The sequence below is a fragment of the Hemiscyllium ocellatum genome, chromosome 35 (genome assembly GCF_020745735.1).
Source record: "Hemiscyllium ocellatum isolate sHemOce1 chromosome 35, sHemOce1.pat.X.cur, whole genome shotgun sequence".
NCBI lineage: Eukaryota > Metazoa > Chordata > Chondrichthyes > Orectolobiformes > Hemiscylliidae > Hemiscyllium > Hemiscyllium ocellatum.
Window position 1 is genome coordinate 33,563,516 of NC_083435.1, and position 27,780 is coordinate 33,591,295.

A 27,780-nucleotide genomic window follows, 5' to 3' on the forward strand; every position below is an offset into this window, starting at 1 on the left:
TGCAAAATGCCTATTCTCACATATTTTTCCCTTCTTCTCCAATTGCTTATTATTATGCCCAAAAAAACTCTTAATGGTATGGCTTGGAGATGTCATTTTTCCACGTACACACTTCACGAGATGTGGTGGGGAAATAATTCAGCATGAGGACACAAATAATCTTATCAGTTTTAGATAGGTTGCATAAAATTAGATTAGATTACTTACAGTGTGGACACAGGCCCTACAGCCCAACAAGTCCACACCGACCAGCCAAAGCTCAACCCACCCAGACCCATTCCCCTACATTTACCACTTCGTCTCACACTACGTGCAATTCAGCATGGCCAATTCACCTAACTAAGCAAAAAAAATGAGAACTAGACTATGGTTGGTGATGGTATCCAGAGAACCATAAAAATTAACGGGCAACTAGAATTTTGTGGAATATTTGGCATCTGGGAACGATTTGGAGATTCATGGGGCTTTGTGAATAAAACAGAATCTGGATTAGAGGTGCTGGAAAAGCACAACAATTCAGGCAGCACCCGAGATGCAGTAAAATCGATGTTTCGGGCACAAGCCCTTCCTCAGGAATCCTGTATTCCTGATGAAGGGCTTTGGCCCAAAAAGTCGATTTTACTGCTTCTCGGATGCTGCCTGAACTGCTGTGCTTTTCCAGCACCTCTAATCCAGATTCTGGCTTCCAGCATCAGCAGTCATTTTTTTTTTACCACCCTGAATAAAATACAATGTTAATGTAAAACTAGAACCAGCACATAGGATATCAAAGAGCATTTTAACATATGTTGCAACCTGGAATTGTTTAGTAAAAGGATTTTGTAGGAATTAGAGAAACGTTGATGAGGCCGTTGCCTAGAATTGTGAGCAGATTTCGTCTCTCTGCGTAAAAAGAGTAAAAGTATATTCCCCAAGGAAGAATACAGCAAAGGGTTAGAGTTTAATATCTGGCAATGGGATGGCGGAGTTGGAATGTGAGAAAAGAATGCAAGCTTGCACAGAATAAAGAATTAGAATAAGACATTCAGACTCTGCGCTGTCAATTGAAAAATAATCTAATTAATGCGATTTAACCACACGTACTTTTCTGAAGATCCCATATATATATATATATATATATATATAAACTCCCTTATCCAACAAGAACATATCAAACGCAGCCTTAAGAAACATAGATGGGTCCTGTTTCAAGCACCTTTACAGAAGCAGATTTACAAAAATTAAAATATTTAAAAGCAAGAATATCATCTTATCGCAGTTTTAAGTAGGTGATACTTGATTTTTGTATCCCCCGAATTCTATATGTTGCCATAAGAGAAAAGGCACTTCCGGTTCTTGCGTGTTTCAACCAATAGGCAAATTAATAATTTGAACTACAGAGATTACAAGCCAACCTTGTCTCATTTTCACCGAAAAGCCAATAATCCCATTGCAACAAAATGCGTCCAGCACATTTTCATCTTTTCTGAAATAAGATTAATTGTATTGTATACACTACACAAGATGTCCTCACATCCTGCTTAAATGAAGCAGAGCCTACATTGTGTTCCTTTCGATTTTGGTTGTAGTAACGATTAGCATGGCTTTCGATATCCTAAATATCCTCTGCACTAAATGCTCTATATTTTTTGAAAACACACATTTGGGATGTGGGCGTCGCTGGTTGGATCAGCAGTTATTGTACGTTTTTTGTTGCCATTGAGAGGGTCTGGTGTTCTGCATTCTTGAACTGCTGTGGTCAAAATGTTGTAGGTTGTCACACAATACCGTTGCTGAGCGAAATCCATGAATTTTCCCCAAGGACACTGAAGGAATGACTGTGAATTTCCCACTCAGACAATACGTGATATTAGGAAGAATTCTGGAGGTGCTGCTTTCCCTAGGTATATGCTGCACTTGACCTGTTAGAGACCTGTGGAACGAGCTTTGAAATGTTCATGCATCCGGTCATGTGGATCCCTGCGGATCTCAGATGTCTGCAAGTCTTCTCATTTATTGAACATGTTACACACGAAATTGTCCATTTATTGAATGACGAATGATCATTAATTCCAAATGTTTCTTTCTTTCGTTGAAGGAGAATTTAATCAGCAGGGATCTGTAAAAGCAAAAGAAATCAACAATACACAAAAATCAACTAAGCTGATATTCGGCATTTATTGTAAATGCGGCAGCAGTTTGGCTGAGACTTAGAAAGAGATCCAGGTCATTCCCTGTTTCCCTTCCAAGTTTCGCTCATTTACAAAAGAAAAATAACACATTACCTACTTTCAAATATGCTAAGCAATTACAGATTATCTGAATTGAACTTTAGTATAAAAAAATAATTTGCATAATTGCATAACTCTGTTTCTATTATATGGATCTTTTGTTTCGGCTAAGATCTGCATTTTGAAACATACAAGGAGCCGTTCAAGGTTAAGAACTCAGCCAATGACATGTTCATTGCATCAGATTTTTTTACACCTTTTTAAATTACTAAATTATAACACGAGAATTCACCATTTTTTCCATCATGCAATATTCAATGTTGCCTACGATGCGACATTTTCATTCTTCCTGCCCAAAGTGACAAATTCACACATTCCTATTCAACATCCATTCATTGCTCTCACACTTCCAATTTACTTAAGAACGCTCTCTGTATTAAAAGCCTACAAGGACGATATTGGTCAGCAAGGGCAGCAATTATTTGATAAAATTTCAAGCAAATGTTGTTATTACTTTGCATTGTCATCACGGCTACTTCGTAACAGATTCACCAAAATCAAAATACCGCGGATGCTTGAAATCTGAAATAGAAGCAAGTTAAAAAGGAAGAAAATTTATAACTCTTAGCACACCAGGAAGCATCAGGAAAGAAAAACAACGCTCACCTTTCAGGTAAAGGATTTTCCTTTCGATATACTCAGATTAAAGATTGTATGATGAGAACATTATCTCTGTTATCATTCACAAATACTGAGTACCTAGCTCGTCTTTTGCTGGAAGGTGAACCTGCAGGAAGCGGCAATTATTATTTCGAGATCTTCCAATAATTTTGAAAATCAACCATTTTCTTTCTCACACTTCGGAAATTAGCTTGTGTCATTGCATAAAGGACCACGGTGGTGCAGGATCTCAAATATGTTGAAGCATGTCTCTAGTGTGGTCCATAATTATGAAAGGATTAATATAATCAATTTGGTAAAACGGTTTCTCTGTAAATTGTACAGATATATGACAGAAAGAAATTAACATTCATAGCAAGAAATGGCAAGCGGTAACATGATGTATTTTCTACGATTGCCCGCCTTTGAGTCTTTGATATTTCTCTTAAAGCATCTCCTTACTTGACTGTCGAATGTAAAACTTTGGACATATCTAGGGAGAAAATCTGTGGAAAATCTACAAAATACCTTTCTGATTTTGCATAAAAATCATTAATTTAAGAACACAAAAATTTGGAAAATGCTGTCACCTTCACAGATGTTTTACGAGCATGCAAATTTCTTGTCTGTTGAGACAGTCAAAAGACAAAGCAAACATTGAATGCAAATGAAAACTAAAGAAACATTCAAGTATTAGCTGTTAAGTAACGACTGTTGTAAGCCTTTGCTTAGCTGCTAATGACAACTGAAGTGAAAATGATGAGTGCAAAGGGAGCTGTAATAAAAATGGTATGCTGTGACTTCGGTAACAATGTACAGTTCCTCGCATTAAATAGAGAATTCGTTGTGTCATTAAAAATTCAGAGCCAAGGTGGTCCTCAAAGACAACAAAACAGTTTGAATGTCCTACCTGTCTACAATCTCTTATAGCTTTGTAACAATATATCATACAAACAAGACAATAAGAAGCAAATTCGTAATGTTCTTAATTAATAGGTGAATAACATATACAGAAGTATTTCCACATATCTGGGGACAGTCCTGAAGAATGGTGACTGAAGCTGAAGAGCTAGCTCTGCTTTCTCTTCGCAGATGTTGCTACGTCTGCTGAACTTTTTCCAGAAAGTTCTGGTTTGTTTTCAATTTAGTAATGGCTTTGTCCATCTTCTCGTCAAGCTTTGTTTTACACTGCCCCAGTAGTGACCCAAACCTAAAAAGTGAAGAAATATCTAGAACTATTAGAGATTGCCCACGTGTGTAAACTGTACAGCAAGGACTGATGTAAAGCCTTTATGTTATCGAATCCTAACGTGCAGAAAGAGACCACATGGCCCAAAATGTCAGTTCCACCTCTCCAAAGATCACCCCAAACAAACATAGCCCATGACCCTATTCACATAACCTCCACTTGCCATGGGTCATCTGATTAGTTTCCGTTTGCATGGATATCACAGGGAAATTTGCAGCGACAAATGCACCTAACATCTTTGGCCTGTGGAAGGAATTCGATACAACTAGCAGAAACTCACATAGAAACCGGGTTCCTGGTTTTGTGAGGCAGCTGTGCTAACCACTGACACAGCGAGCCACCCACTGAAATAAGAATTTCATCAACACTATTCATTTGACAACGTGAGGTATTCTTCATTTGTGCTTGTGAATATTATAAAACAAACAGGAGTAGGGAGCATAGAGCATCTCTACTAAAGACTGAGTTGTCTTGTAACTAAAATATGTTAATACAGTTCGTTACAAGTTGCGTAGAGACTTGCCATGCCTCAAACGAAAATTCAACTAATTAATATTCGAAGGAATATTGCAACGATATTTCATAATTAAAACATAAAATGCTAAAACAGACAAAAACATTTATTGTCTAAACGCTCTTTTTGCAGTTCATTCATATTTAAAAGTACAGAACACGTTGTTCTTCACAGCAGCGTAAAAATTCCCATTTTTATAGGCATGTATTTCATCATTCACTCAACATTCATTTCAGCTCAAACCACAGAAATATGAGTCGAGGCAATACGTAGAACCTACTGAGTCGTTGTACATCATATCCATCATATCTTAATATCAACCATTATCCGTATTCCCAATCCATCTCCAATTTCGTGATGTAATTAATAAATCAAAATCTGCAAATCTCTGTCTTGAATAGACTTATTAACTAAGCTTCCACTGCACTCTCAGTGACAGAATTCCAAAACACATATTAGCCTGTAAGCGAATATGTTCCTCTCTTCGTTCCTCCTAAATAATTTCATTAATTTTGGCATGTAGAATGAATGGAAGCATTCGTTTTCATTATCTACTCCGTCGCTCCCTTTAAGAATTTTTTTTATGTCTCAAGGTTTGACTCATACTCTTCTAAACTCGGGAGTTTCACCTCAGGCTTCTCAATCTCTCTTTGGATGGCAATTCCAGCTTCCCAGGAATCTGTCCACCGAAATTCTGTTGTATTTCCTCCTTGGCCCATAAACTCTCCCTTTGGCATTGTGTTCAAAACTGTCCACAGTACTGCAGCTATGGTTTATACATATTCTACACAATTCTAGAAATCTCTTTGCTCCTGTATTCAAATTGCCTTGACATTAAGCCGAACATAACTTCCTTGTTGTCTCTGAGTGCTATCTTTCAGTGCCTTAAGAACAAGGACAAATACGTTTCTTATGGATATCCATCATTTCATATCACTCGTCACTTAAAAGAAAAATTCTGCACCATCTTTGTTCCTTCACCCTGCTGGCAATCTACTGCGCGGGGCCTATCAACCTGAGAATGGTGTATTTATTCAAACTCTCCATTTTCTACCTATTAACCAATCCAGACTTATTGCCAGTCTAAATTGATTCTTAACTCCCAGGGTGCTACCTCTACTAGTTTCCTTTCTTGGTGCGGTAAATATTAAGGGCAGGACAGTTGGACATTTCTCATAGATATGCTGAGATAGATTAGTCTAACTTTGCAGGCTCTTTCTAACTCCTGAGTAAATTAAGTTAAGTACAGTCGCATACAAACTCCGGCTCAGAATTAGTTTGATGTACCACAGAGATTTTTGGCTTCCATTTGCTCCCCCAGCTTGTTGCAGACCTTAAAGACTGAATTGTGTCTGAATTTCAGGTGCATCGAAAGACAATCCATGCCCCAAGCACACCTTCATGGCAGAACAAGGCTCATGCCTCTTGCAAACTGTTAGTGTGATGAATAGCGTTATTTTGGAGCCCTTCACAGTTATTAAATAAAAAAAACCTTCAAAACATAGCCACTTGGAACGTGACAGCACTCAGATCACTCGAAACACAGGTAAGATTCAGATACTAATGCGTTCTAGTATGAACATCACACAAGTGATTTGCCACAGAATAACGCGAGCCCTCCCTGAATTTTCAAAAACTACCTCATCCAACTGTTTATAATGTACTCTTTAGAACAGGTACAATGATCTCTTTCATTCAAACGTAAAGTAATTGCGTCGAAACTGCTCCTTTAATAATATTATGTTGTCTTTTTTTCCCTTGGACGTTGTAAAAGACAAAGAATTTGAAAATGTTGGATTAGTGATGCTGGAAGAGCACATCAGTTCAGGCATCATCCAAGGTGCAGCAAAATCGACGTTTCGGGCAAACGCACTTCATCAGGATGAGCTTTTGCCCGAAACGTCGATTTTGCTGCTCCTCAGATACTGTCAGAACTGCTGAGCTCTTTCAGCACCACTAATCCAAAATCTGGTTTCCAGCATCTGCAGTCATGGTTTTTAACGAAAGAATCTGAAAAGTCTAAGTTGAAGGGTTCTAGGGCCAGTTAGATCATAGCTGACAGATACTGCCCCAGGTTTTTACGTTATTAAAAGAAATTTACAATGAAAGGGGAGTAACCAGTGCTTTCAGCTCAACTTTTCTCTGGTTTGGTTTGGCCTCAGCACAGTCATGTTTAAAAAAAAGATCCTGAACCCAAAGAAGCATGTCTATGCATATCACCCTCTCTGACTTCTCTCCTGTTCGAATCTGTTCTTGATTTTACCTTTTGTTCCAAAGGGTTTTTATGGGGATTGTTGCAAGTATGTGTAAAATATCATTAATTTGGATAGTCTGTTTACAGTAGATTAGGTTGTTCGGTATTCTGCTCGTTTTTGTTTGTGTTTCATTCCGTAATCTTGTAAATACATTCTGTTTTATTGAACATAAGTGATTTGACTGGCTGCATTTCTCCTCGAATAACCACTGTACACCTACTTAAAACAACGTTCAAAGTTAGGGTCTGGGCCACTTTCTCGAAGTGTTTTGAGGAGGTCTAGCCGGGTCCATAACAGTGAGTACACAGTCCCGTGATATAACCAACTTATAAATCTAACAATTTTTACATAACAGATGGGGAATTTCCATGGTGAGGTCACTTGCATCTGACGTGATGGTAATTGCGGTAATTTACATCATTCAGTCTCAATGTTAATGAGAAACCAACTTTGTGTTGGTCCTAATGAAAAAAAACGCATGAAACAGAAATAAACAAGAGCATAAAATACCAGCAAAAATAATTTCCTCGTCAATTTAGATAAGCTACTTAGAGTTTGTTTTCCACATTTTAAAGGATTTTGTGCACAGTTCGCACAATAGACGAAGTACACAAATGGAAATGATTAATCTCTTTAACCAGTCAATTGGTCCTGTCAGACCTGGTAGGTAAACTTTACACTCCTGCAGATTCCAAATATCCCTAAACATTCATTCTTCGAGTATTTGCATATATTGGTCTTAGGTACTCTCAACTGGAAACAATCCAATTCTTAAAGAAGCATTATCTTAAAAGACAAAGTTAAAAATCACACAACACCAGGTTATGGTTCAACAGGTTTACCTCCAAAGAAACCTGTTGGACTATAATCTTTTGGAATAGGTTGCACGTATCTATTCATTAATATATAAATCCCAGAACTTCTTTCAAGTCACATTCCCAAGATAACTTAAGGTTTTATAAAAAAAAGTGACATCTCAAATAGGACCTATCTGCAAATGCAAAATCACCTACAAACGTATATGTTTGTGTGTGTGTGCATGTGAGGGAGAGAGAGAGAGAGAGTGTTTGTGTGTGTGTGCATGCGCACGTTCGAGTGATGTGAGAGAGAGTGTGTGCATGCTTGGTAAAGTGTGTGTGAGTGTGACAGAGTATAAGCCTTTGAGAGGGTTTCTGTGTGGGTGAGAGTGCATGAGTGCCTATGTGTGTTTACCTGAAGTCCACTTGTGGAGTCACAGAACTCTCTCTTTTCTTCATGTTAGAAAATATGAACTTTTCTTGGAATCATAGAATCACTACAGTGATACAGACCATTCAGCTCACCGAATCCACAATGACCCTCCGAAGAGCATCCCACTCCCCTACTCTATCCCTGTAACCCTGCATGTTCCCATGGCTAACCCACTTAGCCTGCATATCCCTGGACTCTATGGGACAATTTATCATGGTCTGGACTCTATGGGACAATTTATCATGGCCAATCCACCTAACTTACACATCCCTGGACACTATAGGGCAATTTAGCATGGCCAGCCCACCTAACTAGCACATCCCTAGATACTATGGAGCAATTTAGCATGGCCAGCCCACCTAACCAGCACAACTCTGGACAGTGAGAGGAAACTATTGCACCCAGTAGAAACCCACACAGACAAGGGGAGAAAGTGCAAACTCCACACTGTTATCCAAGGGTGGAATTGAACCCAGGTCCCTGGCACTGTGAAGCAGCACTGCTAACCATTGTGCCGCCCCGTGTAAAGTGAAACTCGTTCCGTGTACTTTGAGTAGTTTGATTCTCACTGAGACCTGTGTTCTGTTAATCTACATTACCTATAAAATAAACCAGTTAGTTATTAACTTTAACTTGAGAATGACCATCAGCTTACTTCCAGATAATAGTTGTGATGACATGAACGATCAGGATCACCATGTCCAGTAAGACAACAACAGTCTTATCAGTTAGACTTGGAAAGCACTGCCTCAGAATTGAGGATGCCTTCCTTCACTCTGGTGTTGTGGTTCCTAATCCATACACCCTGTTGTAGAAATTAGAGAAGTCATTTGCTAAAGGTGGGTGGATGCTCGGGTTTTCTCCCACTCCTTCCAATGTTAGCACTTTACAAGTGCTTGTTTTTCAGTTTGAGCAATTTTGGACCTTCCCACAATTTGGTGGGGATGTTGCATTTTTTTTAGGCAGACTATCTGGATGCCCTTGAAGCATTTCCTTTGGCTTCTGGTAACTGCTTGTGGTGACAAAGCTTGGAGCAGAAAGACTGTTTTGGGCGACTTGTGGTAGTTACCAAGGAAAAGCTGTCTGTAAATCATAAATAATTATTATCAAACGACGAGTTTGCTGACAGACTGGAGGCACTGCTGAATTTGAACATCTGTACTCACTGAAATGATGCTCCAAAATATGGGAATTGTTCAGCAGCTTGATAGCTGGGGAGGTGGGGGTGGGGGGAGGGGTGCCTAGTGTTGTGTGATCAGAGCATTCTGGTAGAGACCTTTCCCTCCTGGAGATTTAGACTGAAGTCCATTCTCTCACATATACCTCTGTGAATCAACCAACTACACTTGGTAGCATTGACAAGCAAGAGAATATGGGCATCCAGATACTAAGCTCGATGACAGAGATCACAGTGTTTTTGTTCTGGACTGGAGGTGACACAGGTTAAATAATTTCTCTCACATCCTGTGGAGAAGCTCCATTAAGCAGAGGACTTCATTGATATGAGGTAGAGCAGTGCAGCAAGAAAGATAGAACATTATTGTGACTACACAGTCTTGCTTCACCCAAAGGTATACATGCACTTGGTGGATCCATTACTGACGATTATACAATACAATACAGCACAAGAACAAGCCTTTCAGCCACTAAGCATGCACCGATTCCTAATTTAGACTGCTACTTATTGCCCATGCATGGTTTCTATTCCTCTGTTCACTTCCCATTCTTGTTTATCAAGATATGTCTTAAATGTTGATACTTTGCTGCTTCCACCACCTCCACTGACCATGCATTCCTGGCATCCCACCACCGTCTGGATGAAAATCTTTCCCCCTCTCACCTGAACCTGTGCCCTCTTGGGAAAAAGCCTCTGTAATATGTGGTGAGCTTTCTCCAGCACCAGGAGCCCCAATTACCAGCCTCAATCAAGGTCAGTGTACCCTCTGGCCATTCACTGACTGCCTGGTGAAGTTTGTATCAGGGGATAGGGGGCTTTTGCTGCAGCTCCAGGTTCAAATCCCCACCTGCTCCAGAGGCATGTAACAGCATCCCTGAATGGATTAGTTTGTCAGGAAACTATCCCGATTCTGAGGCGTACATCTCATCCTCATATCTGAGATCCAGTAGCACATCCAACCCTCGGAGATTTTTTTGTAAAGAGCCTCTCACCACCAGAGGCCTCAGGGAGTTCACTTTACTCACCGTCACCTGACAAAGGTAAAAATCACACATCACCAGATTACAGTCCAACAGGTTTATTTGTAAGCACTAGCTTTCGGAGCGCTGCTCCTTCATCAGGTGGTTGTGGAGTATAAGATTGTTAGACACAGAATTTAGAGCAAAAGTTTACAGTGTGATGTATCTGAAATTATATATTCAAAAAGACCTGGATTGTTTGTTAAGTCTCTCACATAAAAGAACTGAAACCAACATGGTCATTCTAACAAATGAGACACTTAACAAACAATCCAGGTCTTTTTCCATATAAAATTTCAGTTATATTACACTGTAAACCTTTGCTCTAAATTATGTGTCTTACAATCACACAACTAGTGCTTCCAACTAAACCTGTTGGACTATAACCTGGTGTTGCGTGATTTTTAACCTTGTACACCCCAGTCCAACACCGGCATCTCCAAATCATGACCTGACAAATGGTTTACTTATAAACTCGCCAAAATAAGATCTCAGGAGGTGAGTTTTTGTACAATATTTCAGTTTGTTTATTAGTGTTCTTGCTGAGTGATGTTTTCTCTCTGGGTCCTCTGTCTCAGTGTGGGAGCTGTCTGATCCTCTCACTCTCTCTCACACACACACACACAGATCTACACCGAAGTACTCAGATCTACTTTGTACAGGACAGCAACCTCGATAAACATTTCGATTTGGAGCTGGACGGAGATGAGATTTTCTACACGGATTTCAACCTGAAGAAGGAGGTGGCTCAGATCCCTGAGTTCCAACGCTTCGCAACACAGGGAGGAGAGGCGAAGATCGCCTCCAGTATCGCCGTCATTAGACAGAGTTTGAATGCTTTAAAGAACCAATCCCGCGGCTCCCCGGAACCAAAATGTAGGTAACTGGCTCAGTAGTCCCTCTCATAAATAAACCACGGAGCTGGAGTAATGTGTAGGAATGGGGTCAGATCAGAGTAAAATCTGGAGCTGGAGTAAAGCCTGCTCGGAGTAAACTGTGGAGTTGGTTTTGTTCTGGGGCAGCATGACTCCCTGACATAAGTAACCTGCTCTTGAGCTGCCCTTGTTCCCTGTTCTGTGGTTCTTTTTGCACAGCCCTCTTGCTGAATATATATTGTTTTTTCCCAATACCTGATCTTGTCTATTAAATCACAAATAATTAGGAGAAGGTGGTTTGGAATTCTGATTCAATGGGGACCATTGGGGTGGCGTGGTGGCTCAGTCGTTAGCACTGCTACCTCACAGCACCAAGGTCCCAGGTTCAATTCCAGCCTCGGGTGACTATCTGTGTGGAGTTTGCACATTCTGCCAGGGTTTCCTCCCCCAATCCAAAGACGTGCAGCTTAGGAGAATTGGCTATGCTAACTTGCCTATAGTGTTAGGTGCATTGGTCAGAGGGATTAATCGGTGGTGTGGGCTGAAGGGCCTGTTTCCACACTGTAGGGAAACTAATCTAAATTTTTAGCTGGGGACAGGTAGCTCTGAGAAACAGAGGGCACAGACCTTGTTAAGTGTTTGCAAAAAAGTAAATGTGATGGAAGAGAGAATTTTTTTCATCGAGTGAGTTAATGTCCAGAGTGGACTGCTTGGTAAAGTGATGGAGTCAGATTTGATAAGCCATTTAAGGATGTGTTTTAAAAATAAAATTTCTATCGGATTAGACAGCCTGGTTAGATCCCCTGTGGAGGATCCTTTACAAAAGGATTATTCCTTTCTTCTTCAGTTATCTGGAGTGGAGAGTGCTGCACACAGTCCCATTCAACAGTACACTGAATAAGCTTGCAGGATGCTAGGCCACATGCAGATTATGTAACTACAGGGAGATGATTTTTCATACTTTTGTTGAATATTTCATTTGCAGTGTCTTTTTAGTTTTTTAAAGAGACTGCTTTTAAAATTTTGCTTGTATTTCAGCCCCATGCTGCTTTTCAACAGACATCCTGTGCAGGGAGGAGGGAGGGAAATAGGTAGGCAGGTCAAAGGCCCGCCTAATAAACATGCCACCGTGACCATCCCAGGTTCAGGCAGTGGACCATGGAGGAGGTTGTAGAAGCCAAATATCTGCCCTCTTTCACGGTTAAGTTCACACACAGGTGTCGGTTGAGAAGGACCTTGTGTTGACCACCAACACCGTAGAGGCCTTTACAGACTTGTGGGCAGCACAGGAGCTGGGGTGCATTATCACACGAGAGAATGTCATTTTCATTTGAATTGAATAAATTTCCTTGCCCATTCCGTAAGTCTCCATTAAGCATTTGATTTAATTTTATATTAATGCCTCATCACAGGCTGCTAAATTGATTAATATTTTCTTTAAAAAGAGTAAATGGTTGTGTACAATGAACCCTCAATTGCCTGCTGCCCGGACCTATTGATGGTCACCTTGGCCAGGCCCAAGTTGGCCTCTGATATGTTGCCAAGAGAGTGGGGCTGTGGAGAAGGTAGCTCAGAGTGCAATAGGTGGATGGAGGTGGAGGTGAAGGTGATAGGCTGAAGAGGAGGGTGGAGCAGATAGGTGGGAAGGAAGATTGACAGATGAGACAAATCATGAGCTGGAAGGTTGGGATTGGGGTAAGGTGGGGGGAGGGACAATGAGGAAACAGGTGAAATCCACGTTGATGCCCTGGTGTTGAAGGGTCCCAAGGCCTTCTTCCTCCATCACCACTCCCTCCTGGTGTTGAGGGAGTGGTGATGGAGGAGACCCAGGACCTGCATGTCCTCGGCAGAGTGGGAGTGGGAGTTGAAATGTTCGGTCACTTGGCAGTGGGGTTGACTGGTGTGGGTGTCCTAGTGATGTTCTCTGAAGAAGGTGTCCAGTCTCCCCAGTGAAGAGGAGACCACATCGGGAGCAACAGATACAATAAATAACACGTGCAAGTGCAGGTGAAACTTTGATGGATGTAGAAGGCTCTTGGATGGAGGTGAGCGGGGAGGTCTGGGCTCAGGTGTTGCAAATCCTGCGGTGGCGGGGGAAGGTGCAAGAAGGGGAGGGTGGATTTTCAGGGGGCACAGACCTGACCAGGTAGTCGTGGAGGGAATGCTCTTTGCAGAAAATAGATAGTGGTGGGGACGGAAATATACTCCTGGCAGTGGGCCCATTTGGAGATGGCAGAAATGTCAGCGGATGATGCGATTTAAGTGGAGGTTGGTGGGGTGGAAGGTGAGGACCAGGGGGATTGTGTCCTTGTTGCGGTTGGAGGGGTTGGGTGAAGGCAAAGATGCAGGATGTGGAGGAGATGTGTTGGAGGGTATGTTCAATCACATGGGAGGGGAAATTTTGGTCTTTAAAGAAGGAAGAATTGTCCCCTCTTCAAGGACTTTATCTGAATTTTAGGATTTATTCAGTGTCAAAGTGAAACAATTTTTTGAGTAATTAATATATTTTATTCATCCTGGTAATTGGACAGGCAAAAGACGTATATCTAAATTTAGTGATGCATTGTTTGCTGCTTGAATGCTCCTCTATATTAATCCAAGCTGATCATATGAAAACATATTGAACGCAGCCCATACATTCTAAACCTGCTTAGAACAAAATAGTTATCATAATACAGAAGAATGTTTTGAAACGCAAAAGGGTTCAGAAAAGATTTACAAGGTTGTTGCCAGGGTTAGAGGATATGAGCTATAGAGAGAGGTTGAATAGGCTGTGGCTGTTGTCCCTGGTGCATCAGAGGCTGAGGGGTGACCTTACAAATTAATAAAATCATGAGGGGCATGGATAGGATAAATAGACAAAGTTTTTTCCCTAGGGTGGGGTAGTCCAGAACGAGAGAACATAGGTTTGGGGTGAGAAGGGAAAGATATAAAAGGGACGTAAGGGGCAACTTTTTCACGCAGAGGGTGGTGTGTGTATGGAATGAACTGCCAGAGGAAGTGTTGGAGGCTGGTACAATTGCAACATTTAAAAGGCATCTGGGTGGGTATATGACTAGAAAGGGTTTAGAGGGTTATGGGTCAAGTGCTGGCAAATGGGACTAGATTAGGTTGGCATGGACAAGTTGGACCGAAGGATCTGTTTCCATGCGGTACATCTGTATGACTCATACTGCTACTCCTTGTATATTCCATGTAGTTTGATCCCATTTAAGCTCACAGACATAAGCAGTATGTTCTGGTATTATAGGCTAAACAATGAATCCAAGTGTACACAGAGGTCTAGGACCACAACTCATGATGCCATTTACTGAGGCTACATAATCTGGTTTATAGCATTTAATTATATGGCTTATTCTGTGTACCGCTATGGTTTCTAAAAATGCAGAACTATTTCTTAACATCCTACCATCACCTATGGTGTGGATTCAGTTTTTCTTTTTCACCTTGGCATCCATGGCATGCTCCCCACCCTGCACTTAATGATTCTTGTTCTTGTAGGCTTCTTCAGCTTTCTATACTTCATTTGGTTAGTGTGAAAGCATTAGACCTTGTTTTAGAAAATTTAACTGCATTCAACAAGAGACCGATCTTCTATCTGTACGGTTCTTCCTACAAGTTTCAGACACTTTCACAGTTTATTACCGTCGCTTGGTCTTCGATATTCCAAACTTTTGGTTTAGCTGTGGCTGACTGAAGCTGGCTAAAATGATATATCTTCCGTATTTTGGTGGTAGCAGTTGAGCAAGGCTTTGTGAAGATTCCACATATGTCTTTGGGAACTTGGTCCTGTGACTTCAGTTAAGTTTGTTAATTAACAAATATATGGGGCCTGCATGGCCCTATCAGGAAATTCTTCATTGTTTTTGAGTGTGCACCCCACGCCCCTCCCACCCCTCCTAAAACAACAACTCGATCAGACCTTGTTGAACCATGGGCTGAGGAGTGGCAGATGGAGTTTAACTTAGATCAATGTGAGGTGCTGCATTTTAGTTAGGCAAATCAGAGAAGGACTTAACTAGGGATAGCCAATAAATGAGAACTTTACAATGTTAGACACATCTTGAGATTTTTAAAAATGTTCTCTCTTTTAATTGTAATGTTAAACTGAGGTTGTATCCATCATCAGAGATGGTTATCAAAGGATCCATGATGAGCCTATAGAAAGAGTAGATCATTTTCTCATCATCTCAGTCAAGGTTTAGTTCCAACTAAGATAATCTGATTCAAATGGCATTAACTTTAATTTCATTGGCTGTTTTCTGGATCTTGCTATGTACACAACACATCGTATGTAAAGGACTTAAGGATATATTGAGGATGAGATAAGGAACTATACATAAATCTAAACTCTTCCTTTAGTTAACTTTCCATCCACTACATAAAAAGTTTAATTTCCAAAGTGAACTGATAATCTCCTAATGACTTGGAATTAGTTATACAGTAGTTGCTTATTATATATTTTACATATTGGTTAATTGTTGTGAGAGTTGTTGTTTGTCCTGTCTCTCCCCCACAGCTGCCCCTCAGATTGCTACGTATCCTGAAAAGCCTGTCAAATGGGGACAGCCCAACACATTGATCTGTCTGGCTGATGGATTCTGCCCACCACAAATCACCATGACATGGAAGAAGAACAGTGAGCCAGTGACTGATGAAGTCAACATTACGGAATTCTATATGAAACAGGATTATTCCTATCAGAGATTCACATATCTGAGCTTCATCCTAAATCCTGGAGATATGTATTCCTGTCATGTGGAACACGACGGGCTGCAGGATCCAACCACTGTATTCTGGGGTCAGTATTGATTTCATTGTGTAAGAGCTGAATTCATTCTAGTGTCTAATAAACTGGGTGTATTACTGAAACTCCCCTGCGTTTTCTTAAAAGGTTTCTTTTTAATCAAAAGAATAGGTAGGATCCCAAGCAATAAGAAATAATTTGTAATTATTTAGGCTGTTTAGTGTATTATACACCCAGTCTAGATTCCAACAAAAAACTCATAACAATGTAATTAAGTCAAAGATTAGCCTTTACTGAATGAGAAAAACCAAGTATAATCTTCAGCAACATACTTCCAGTCAGCTGAACTTAACCAGTCTTGATGATGCAAAAAATAGATTTAAAACAACACCACACAAACCAAAATCATACCAAATGCAATACTTGTCCATTTACATTTTGAGATTTACTTGTCTTTGTTCTGCACGTTCTACACACTCTGACTTCTGTAGTTTAGGTTATTTTCACTGATGATTATCTTCAGCAAGATTGAAATCTAGGGTGATTGAGAAAACAGAGCTCCAAGATTTACCTAATGCCTCGCCTTGTTTCTGAAAAACTGAATTTCACACCAAATCCTGTTTTAAACTTTCAATGTAAAATAGTAAATTGATGATTCTTTGGAATTTTTTAAATGCATATAATCTATTTTGTTTGGTAATTCCCATATTAAATTATGAATTTAAACACTTCTTTGTCACTAATGTCTATGTTCATTGTCTGTCCCTCTTCCTTTCATTCTTTCTTCTTGCTTAATTTGTCTTTAATTTAATTTGCCGCTGTTTCTTCTCTTTCTTTCTCTCAACACTGAGAGTTTGGAGATTCTGAAGAATTTGTCCATTGATTACAATTGTCCTTTCTCGTCCATCTTATACTCCTTATTTTCCTTCTTAGCCAAGTTCTGAGTACTCTCATAAGGAAACAGGTGATTGGTTGGTTAGTATTTTTCTCCTTTAACTTCTAGAAACTCAAAACTGATTAATAATTGTAAAGCTTTATTAGAAGTAGTACGATAATACTCGCAAAATAAATATTAGTGTGACAGTAGCATTTATAATTATGAACAAGGAAGATATTAATTATCATCTACTAGGAGATGATGTGTTGAGATCTTAGTAGTTGGGAGCTTGTTCAATTTGTGTCTGTAGCTAGGAAAGTTTGGACTCCGAGTTAATAAGCTGCAGTCAAGTTATAGAGAACGTGAAGCATCATAGAAGGAGAAAGTTGCCTGGAGACTTTAATAAAGAAAGCAGTCACACCTTGTTTTTATTCATTCATGGGACGTAGGACCATGTGAGTGAGACCAACAATTGTTGACCATCTGTTATTATCTTTGAATTGGCTTGCTTGGCCATTTTAGAGGGGAATTAAGTGTTAATGACTTTGCCATGTGTCTGATTTCATATGTATTCAAAGGACAGACCAGGTAAAAACAGCAAATTTCCTTCCTTAAAGGAGGTTAGTGAACAAGGTAGGTTTTTACAAAAATCTACATCACAATCATTACTGAGACTAGCTTTTAATTTCTGATTTTTAAATTAAATTTAAATTCCATTAGTAATTTATTCTATTTGAAGCAGTGTCCCTCGCCTGTTAGTCTTGGTTTCTGGATTATGAGTCCAGTGACATTGCCATAACAGCAGCAGTGTCAGCAGAGTTTGACTGAGACTATGGCAGGTAAGTGGATTGACAAGGTTGCAGACCTTCAAGTCCCTGCTGTTATAGAGTCTTGGAATTATAGAGATGTACAGCATGGAAACAGACTTTCGATCCAACTTGTCCATGCCAACCAGGATTCCTAAACTGAACTAGTCCCATTTGTCTGCATTTGGTCTATATCCTTCTCAACCTTTCCTATTTGCAAATCTGTCCAAATGTCTTTGAAATGTTGTAATTGCACTTGCCTTTATCATTTCCTCTGGCAGCTTGTTCCATATTTACATCACCCACTGTGTGAAAAAATTGCCCCTCAGTTCCCGTGTAGATATTTTTTGTCTCACCTGAACCTATGCCCTCTAGTTTTGGACTCCCCCGCCCCAAGAAAAAACCTTGTCTTTACCTTACCCAGGCCCCTCATGATCTTACAAACTTCTATAAGGTCACTCCTCAGTCTCTAACGCTCCAAAGAAAGAAGTCCGAGCCAATCTAGCCTCTCCTTATAATTCAAACCCTCCAGTTCCGGAAACATCTTTGTAAATCTTTCTGCACCCTTTCCAATTTAATGACATACTTCCTATAGCAGGGTGACAAGAATTGTATACTGTACTCAAAATGCAGCTTCACCAATGTCTTTTACAGCAGTAATATGATGTCTCAGCTCCTGCACTCGATGCACTGACTGATGAAGGCAAGTGTGCCAAACAACTTGATACATGCCTCAATCATTTTCTTTACCAGAACCTCAGTATCTCTAGTAATCCAGTGTGCTCCCACTTTCAAGGAAAAATGTACCAACACCTCAAGGTCATAAAGTCAGAGACTCATAGACATGTACAGCATGGAAACAGACCCTTCGGTCCAACCCGTCCATGCCGACCAGACATCCCAATCTAGTCCCACCTGCCAGCACCCGGCCCATATCCCTCTAAACCCTTCTTATTCATATACCCATCTAAATGCCTCTTAAAAGTTACAATTGTACCAGCCTCCACCACTTCCTCTGGCAGCTCATTCCATACACATACCACCCTCTGTGTGTGAAGAAGTTGCCCCATAGGTCTCTTTTATATCTTTCCCTTCTCACCCTAAACCTATGCCCTCTAGTTCTGGACTCCCCGACCCCAGGGAAAAGACTTTGTCTATTTATTCTATCCATGCCCCTCATAATTTTGAAAACCTCCATAAGGTCACCCCTCAGCCTCCGACAGTCCAGGGAAAACAGTCCCAGCCTGTTCAGCCTCTCCCTATAGCTCAAATTCTCCAACCTTAGCAACATCCTTGTAAATCTTTTCTGAACCCTTTCAAGTTTCACAACGTAATTCCAATAGGAAGGAGACCAGAATTACATGCAATATTCCAACAGTGGCCTGACCAATGTCCTGTACAGCTGCAACATGACCTCCCAACTCCTGTACTCCATATTCTGACCAATAAAGGAAAGCATACCAAACGCCTTCTTCACTATCCTATCTACCTGCGACTCCACTTTCAAGGAGCTTTGAACCTGCACTCCAAGGTCTCTTTCTTCAGCAACATTCCTGAGGACCTTACTATAGGGTGTATAAGTCCTGCTAAGATTTGCTTTCCCGAAATACAGCACCTCGCATTTATCTGAATTAAACTCCATCTGTCACTTCTCAGCCCATTGGCCCATCTGGTCCAGATCCCGTTGTAATCAGAGGTAATCCTCTTTGCTGTCCACTACACCTACAATTTTGGTGTCATCTGCAAACTTACTAACTGTACCTCTTATGCTCGCATCCAAATCATTTATGGAAATGACAAAAAGTAGAGGACCCAGCACTGATCCTTGTGTCAACCCAATGGTCACAGGCCTCCAGTCTGAAAAATAACCCTCCACCACCACCCTCTGTCTTCTACCTTTCAGCCAGTTCTGTATCCAAATGGCTCATTCTACCTGTATTCCATGAGATCTAACCTTGCTAATCAGTCGCCCATGGGGAACCTTCTTGAACACCTTACTGAAGTCCATATAGATCACATCTACTGCTCTGCCCTCATCAATCTTCTTTATTACTTCTTCAAAAAACTCAATCAAGTTTGTGAGACATGATTTCCCATGCACAAAGGCATGTTGACTGTCCCGAATCAGTCCTTGCCTTTCCAAATACATGTACATCCTGTCCCTCAGGATTCCCTCCAACAACTTGCCCATCACTGAGGTCAGGCTCACCAGTCTATAGTTTCCTGGCTTGTCTTTACTGCCCTTCTTGAAGAGTGGCACCACGTTTGCCAATCTCCAGTCTTCCGGCACCTCACCTGTGACTATCGATGATGCAAATATCTCAGCAAGAGGCCCAGCAATCACTTCTCTAGCTTCACACACAGTTCTCGGGTACAGGTCCTGGGGATTTATCCACCTTTTAACCGTTTCAAGACATCCAGCACTTCCTCCTCTGTAATCTGGACATTTTGCAAGATGTCATCTTCCATATCCTTTTCCACAGTAAATACTGATGCAAAATATTTATTTAGTATCTCCCCCATTTTCTGTGCTCCACACAAAGGCCGCCTTGCTGAGCTTTGAGGGGCCTTATTCTCTCCTTAGTAACCTTTAAATATTTGTAAAAACTCTTTGGATTCTCTTTAATTTTATTTGCCAAAGCTATTTCATGCCCTCTTTTTGCCCTCCTGATTTCCCTTTTAGGAATACTCCTACTTGTTTTTTACTCTTCTAAGGATTCACTCGATCTATCCTGTCTATACCTAACGTATGCTTCCTTCTTTTTCTTAACCAAATCCTCAATTTCTTTAGTCATCCAGCATTCCCTATACCTACCAGCCTTCCTTTCACCCTGACAGGAATATGCTTTCTCTGGATTCTTGTTATCTATTTTAGAAGGCTTTCCATTTTCCAGCTGTCCCTTTACCTGCGAACATCTGCCTCCAATCAGCTTTCGAAAGTTCTTGCCAATTACTGTCAAAATTGGCCTTTCTCCAATTTATAACTTCAACTTTTATATCTGGTCGATCCTTTTCCATCACTATTTTAAAACGAATAGAATTATGGTCGCTGGCCCCAAAGTGCTCCCCCGCTGACACCTCAGTCACCTGCCCTGCCTTATTTCTCAAGAGTAGGTCAAGTTTTGCACCTTCTCTAGTAGGTACATCCACAGAATGAATCAGAAAATTGTCTTGTACGCACTTAAGAAATTCCTCTGCATCTAAACCTTTAACACTATGGCAGTCCCATTCGATGTTTGGAAAGTTAAAATCCCCTGCCATAATGATCCTATTATTCTTACAGATAACTGAGATTTCCTGACAAGTTTGTTTCTCAATTTCCCTTTGACTATAAGGGGGTCTATACTACAATCCCAATAAGGTGATCGTCCCTTTCTTATTTCTCAGTTCCGTCCAAATAACGTCCCTGGATGTATTTCCGGGAATATCCTCCCTCAGCACAGCTGTAATGCTATCCCTTATCACAAATGCCACTCCCCCTCCTCTCTTGCCTCCCTTTCTATCCTTCCTGTAGCATTTGTATCCTGGAACATTAAGCTGCCAATCCTGCCCATCCCTGAGCCATGTTTATGTAATTGCTATGATATCCCAGTCCCATGTTCCTAACCATGCTCTGAGTTCATCTGCCTTCCCTGTTAGGCCCCTTGCAATGAAATAAATGCAGTTTAATTTATTAGTCCTACCTTGTCCCTGACTGATTGACTCACTTCTGTTCCCAACTGTACCAGTCTCAGATTGATCTCTTTCCCCACTATCTCCCTGGATTACACCCCACCTCCACCCCCCCCCCCAACCTTACTAGTTTTAACCCTCCCACACAATTGTAGCAAATTTCCCTGCTAGCATATTAGTCCCCTTCCAAATTAAATGCAATCCGTCCTTCTTGTACAGGTCACTTCTACCCCAAAAGAGATTCCAATGATCCAAAAATGTGAATCCTTCTCCCATACACCAGCTCCTCAGCCATGCATTCATCTGCTCTATCCTTCTATTCCTGCCCTCACTAACTCGTAGCACTGGGAGTATATTATTACCCTTAAGGACCTCATTTTAAATTTCTGCCTAACTCTCTGTAATCCCCTTCAGAATCTCAACGTTTTCCCTTCCTATGTCATTGGTTCCAATATGGACAATGACCCCCTGCTGGCCCCTCTCCCCCATGAGAACATTCTGCAGCCTCTCTGAGACATCCTTGATCCTGGCACCAGGGAAACAACACACAATTCTGCTTTTTCTCTGCTGGTCACAGAAACGTCTGTCTGTACCTCGGACTACAGAATCTCCTGACACAATTGATCTCTTGGAAGCCGACGTGGTCCTTGTTGCATTAGATCCAGTCTCAATACCAGAAACTCGGCTGTTCATGCTACGTTCCCCTGAGAATCCATCACCCCCTACATTTTCCAAAACAGCATACCTGTTTGAAATGGATATATCCACAAAAGATTCCTGCCCTAGGTGCCTACCTCTCTTACCCTTCCTGGAGTTAGCCCATCTGTGTGACTGTATCTGAGACTTTCCCCCCTTCCTATAACTGTCATCCATTACATACTGTTGCTGTTGCAATTTCCTCATCACTTCTATCTGTCTCCCCAACCGATCCAGTCGATCTGATAAGATTTGCATCCAAAAGCATTTATGGCAGATATAATCCCTAGTAACCCTGAAAGTTTCTTTAAACTCCCACATCTGACAAGAAGTACATATCACTACAAAGGCCATTTTTGCTCCTTCACAATCTATAGATCCAGAAAATAACACCGACTTCATCCTCTCCAAAACACTGCACCAGGGTAAATTAATAGCTATGGCTTATATTTTAAGTTTAATCAAGAGACTTAGCTCCAAAAACATTTAATCAAGAAAGAATCCACTGTACTCACTAATGCAGCCTTTCTCTTGAACAGATTTAAAACAACAATTAACTTATCTGATTCTGTGTTGTGAACTTCGCCCAAACCGGTTCCTCCAAGATAAGTTGTGAAATTCACTGTTTGTTAATTTTTCCAGATGCACTTCAATGTCCAGTGACACATGAATTCAAAAACAGCAAAGGCATTAACTGTGCAGGTTCTCTCTCTCTCTCTCTCTCTCTCCTGCACAGTCATCACCATGTGCTTCCTTTGTCTGTTCTTCTCCCTTTTAAAACTGCTGTTGCTTTGACTTTTTTTTTCCAAATTTCCAAAACAATGCAACAGCATATAAAACAGAAATTGCTGCTCCTGGAATTTGAGGAAATCACCTCCAACACCTGAAATACCTCAAAAAAACGGAGCAGCTCTTACAGCCGGACACTTTTCCTGTCTTCCATCTTGGAATACCCAGAATCCTTCCACAACAGTCCCCAGATCCCTCCAGTTAATTTTATAAGTCCCGCCTGATTTATCTTACCAAAATGAAACTTATAGCATTCTTCTAAATTGAACTCCATCTGCCATTCCTTGGCTCAGTTGATCAAGATCCAGTTGTAATCTTAGATAACATTCTTCATTGTCCATCGCAACACCATTTTTGGTATCATCGCAGACTTACTAACCATGCTTCCTACATTCTCATCCAAATCATTTATATAAATAACAAACAAGAATTGACCCCGCACCAAACCTTGTGGCACACTACTGGTCACAGGCCTCCAGTCTAAATAACTCCCTCTGTTTCGGACGATCAAGCCAATTTTTTAATCCAATTGACTAGCTCTCCCTGCATCCCACTGCAGCGTGCTGAGGACAGATATGTCGGCATGCGAGCAGGACACTGGGTGAAAATTCCCAGTTGTGGGAAGGTCAGAGTCCTACTTGTGCACAGACTGGAGGTGTTCCACAATGCAGCCACCCAGTCTGCATTTGGTCTCTCCAATGTAGAGTAGGCCGCATTGGGTGCAGCGAATACCAGACACAAGGAAGAGGTACAGGTGAAATGCTGCTTCACCTGTAAAAACTGTTTAGGCCCTTGGATGGTGAACAGGGAGGAGGGGAAGGGGCAGGTGTTGCACCTTCTGCGGTTACATCGGAGGGCGGTGGTGGTGATGCAGGTTGTAGAATGGATTGGGGTATCCTGGAGGGAATGATCCCTGTGAAATCTGCAGGCATTAAATACATTCAATATTGTAGCCTCCAAGTTCACAGCAAAAGATGTGAGACCAGACCCAGAGTAGAACACCATCCAACCAGACGATGAAAAGGCTTTCAACATTCTGAGTGAAACACACGATGTTCACCAGCTGGAAGTTAACCAACATAATTTGCACAAAGAAAACTGGCAAACACACTTTCAACCAAAGACTGACATCAATTGGACCTAGTGAAGGACATTTACCAAGGCCATCAAAACACTACCATACTACTGAAAGCCGCTACATTAACTGCACACGATGGATTTCCCATCTCTTTCATTGCCACATTAACAATGTAATGTAGCTACTGTAATTAAACATGGAAACCTCAAATATTTTACCTGATGAACACAAACTGACCAGCACTGGTAGAACTACAGTGTCTACAGCTCTCTAAACTGCAACTTCTCACAGATCACTAAGCTACCCATGGTAGCAGAAAAGACCGAGAATATTCTCATTGGCTCAGTCCAGGATTTACAAGAATTGTACAATACGTTTAATGTTATAGGTGGTTTCAACAGTGACACTATATTGCACCTCAGAGAGCATAAAAATCCATCAACTGACCATCGCAGATAGTGTGGGGTTCACATACAGGAAAAGCTTAAATATAAGTGCAAGGACTTGAATACAATGGCACCAACCATCATGTGCATCCACACAAAAAAACCCTTTGATTCTGTAAGCAGATTGCCAAACCCGAACATGGACGTCAGCGTTCCACTTGATCTAAACATTGACAGCATGAATATTCAGGAGGAAGATCTTCTCAAAGTCAATCTATATTGCATTTTGTTCAACAATGTCATTTCAAAACAGCTAACAACCCATAACTGAAGGCACAGAGTTATCATTATCAATGTTATCACTGAAAGGTGGCCTACCATCGTTAGAGATTCCAAACACTCTCAGATAATTCTGGCCTTTACAGAAATGAGCTCAGTATCTTAAAGGGCATCATTTTCAAAGATAAACAACTACTCATGTCCAAAACTCTCTGTCAAGGAATATTGTTACAACTACACCATGGACCGTATGGGCCTACAGCAGATGTGATGCCTGTCATGTGATTTAGTTTATCAGCGAGTAATTAACAGTGGCATCAAAAAGTAGGTGAGGCTGTGGGAGGTATGTCAGCACCACCAGCCACAGCAACGTAGAGAACATTAACATCCATATGAGATTCCAGCAGTGCTTTAGTCCAAAATAGGCATTGATCCAGTTATCACCATTGGAAATGGCTTCATCTTTGTCACAGATGTATTTCTCCAAATGTCAGACAGGTAAGACATTGAAGGTGCAGTGGCAAATGATTTTAGGGAGATACTTAATGGCTCAGATAGTCCAGCAACTAGACAGATGTACCTGCAATGCAGACTGGAGTCCTGCATCAGGAAACCTCAGCACAGGGAAATTGGCCTGAAATTTGATGTTTCTGATCGGCAATTCCACTGCAGCTCGAACTGTCCAAAAACTTCCATAAAAACTGAGTTTGGAGGGTCCTGACGCATTTAAATTTATAGCCACCGAGGAAAGGTTAGAGGATTAAAAACTTCCCCCAACACCAATGTAAATAGTAACCTGAACCCCAGATTCACCAGTGACTCTCATCTACACCACCGATCATCAGTATTTAATACTACTTAGGGACTCAGGTACAGAAATCATGAAAATGTCCTGAGCAAGTCCAGAAAATAATCAAAATCCTCAGAGATTTCAAGGAAAAGAATACAAGGAGGGAGAAGTTATGTTTCAGTAATGCAAAGGCCTGGTTTGACCAAACCAGGCCTTTGTATAACTGAAACATAAGTTCTGGACACCTTTCCATAGGTGCAGTGTAATTAACCTGACTGATCCCCAGACTGAAAGAGTTATGTTATGAGGAGAGATTAAGCAAACAAGGGCTATATTCTCTGGATTTCAGGTTTCCCTAATTTCTCAGCTCACTCCCTTACTGATTATTTAACATTGATGATGCCTCAGAGGTCATGTCTATCTCACCAAGCAAGGGGAAAAATCTGCAATGAATATTCTTCATAATTTCAAAATATTAAATTCAAATTTCATTTGATCCCACCCTGCTCCAAAAGAAACAATTTTAGTGGCTTTGGGAGGAGAGTTACTGAAATCAAAGCATGTGCAACTTCAATTGCACTGGAACAGAAGGTAAAGAGACACACAATATTGAAGAGTTTTGATAGACTGGAGCGGTAGGAACTGCTTCCACTGGTAAGAGGGTGGATAAGCAGAGGGCACAGATAGAAGATAATTAGTGAAAGAACCAGGGAGGATCTGGAAGTTTATTCATTGCTTCTTGTTGTGAACAATTACTGAGAGCAGAGGAGATTGGATACTGTTTGAAGGAAAAATAATGGTCTGGATTTACCAAGGAGAGCCAATCCCATTCAGGTCGCCACTCCAGTCTGTTATATGAAGGAAGGCATCTCCATATTTCTGAGATTTTAATCAGGGCTCTGTCAGAACTGCCAACTATGAAGAGGGGATACAATCAGCTGCCACATTCTGATATATAAAGGTGTCATCTAAACACATAATGTAAGTTTAATGTTAGGTGCTGGGAGGGTAAGTGCTAGCTGGTAGGGGGCCAAGGCTTAATGGTATGTCGTGTGTTAGCTGGGTTGGGATGGTGATGGGTGCCACGTGGGTGAAGATGACAGGAGCCCAGGTAAATGCTACAGTGTTTAGGGTAGGTTGAGTTGGGAGGAAGAGATTTGGTCCAGTGGGAAGGGTGGTTGTCACAGCTGGTTTCTCTCATGCACATTAACAAACACACATACACACACATGCCTACACATAAAGGTAGACACACAAATACACACACACACACACACACACACGCACACACACACACATGCACACACATACACAAACATGTATACACGCAGAGATATGTACACATGCATACAAGCACATATGTACATACACATGTACATACATGGACACTCAAGCACACGTACACACACAAACACTCATTGGTACATAAAAACATACATATGTGCATGCAAACACTCGTAAATGCACACAGACATGGAGACACACACACATACAAACACTAGTACTTGCACATAAACATATGCACACACACAGAAATATATGCACATGGGCACACAAACACACGACACACACATAGACACAAACATATGTACAAATGCATGCATCCATCCACACACGTACACACACACACATAAATATGTATGCACAAACATACGTACAAACAAACACATGTACATGCATACACACACACGTACATACAGAACACACACAAAACACACATACAGAACACATACACATGCAAAGTACAGACACACAACACACTCCCCCGACACACACACACACACACACACACACACACACACACATACAAACACTAGTACTTGCACACAAACATATGCACACACACAGAAATATATGCACATGGGCACACAAACACATGACACACACATAGACACAAACATATGTACAAATGCACGCATTCATCCACACATGTACACACACATACATAAATATGTATGCACAAACATACGTACAAACAAACACATGTACATGCATACACACACGTACATACAGAACACACACAAAACACACATACAGAACACATACACATGCAAAGTACAGACACACAACACACTCCCCCGACACACACACACACACACACACACACACACACACACACACACACACACACATACACACAATGCATGCACACACATTGAATTTTCCACAAGGTAATCTTCCAACAATTCCTTCAGAGTTTGCTACAATGGAATTTCTACAAGCTCCCATGTGCACAATTCCCTGCTTCACTGGAATAACACCGTCTAGTCAGTGGGAGTTCCAGGCCAGCGTTGGACTATGAATAAAGAGATGATTGAGACTAACTGGGTAACTCTTTCAAAGATCCAGCAATGGGACACTGAGCCAAACAGCTGTCATTTCAGTCATGCTTTTGTGAGCATCTCTGCTCATAACTAGTTTCCTATTCCTGGTACTTCCTGATTAGTCTATGTTACTCTTTCTGTAGGGGA

The 27,780-nt window shown here is 41.0% G+C and overlaps 1 protein-coding gene across 1 annotated transcript in view; it reads left to right on the forward strand.

Annotated features, from left to right (window-relative positions):
• Positions 1-27,780, forward strand: part of LOC132832618 (H-2 class II histocompatibility antigen, A-U alpha chain-like) — a 119,798-nt gene that overhangs the window by 91,646 nt on the left and 372 nt on the right. The window contains exons 2-3 of the mRNA XM_060850701.1: positions 10,942-11,190; positions 15,709-15,990. Coding sequence (XP_060706684.1) covers positions 10,942-11,190; positions 15,709-15,990 — 531 coding nt within the window. The remainder of the gene's footprint in view (positions 1-10,941; positions 11,191-15,708; positions 15,991-27,780) is intronic.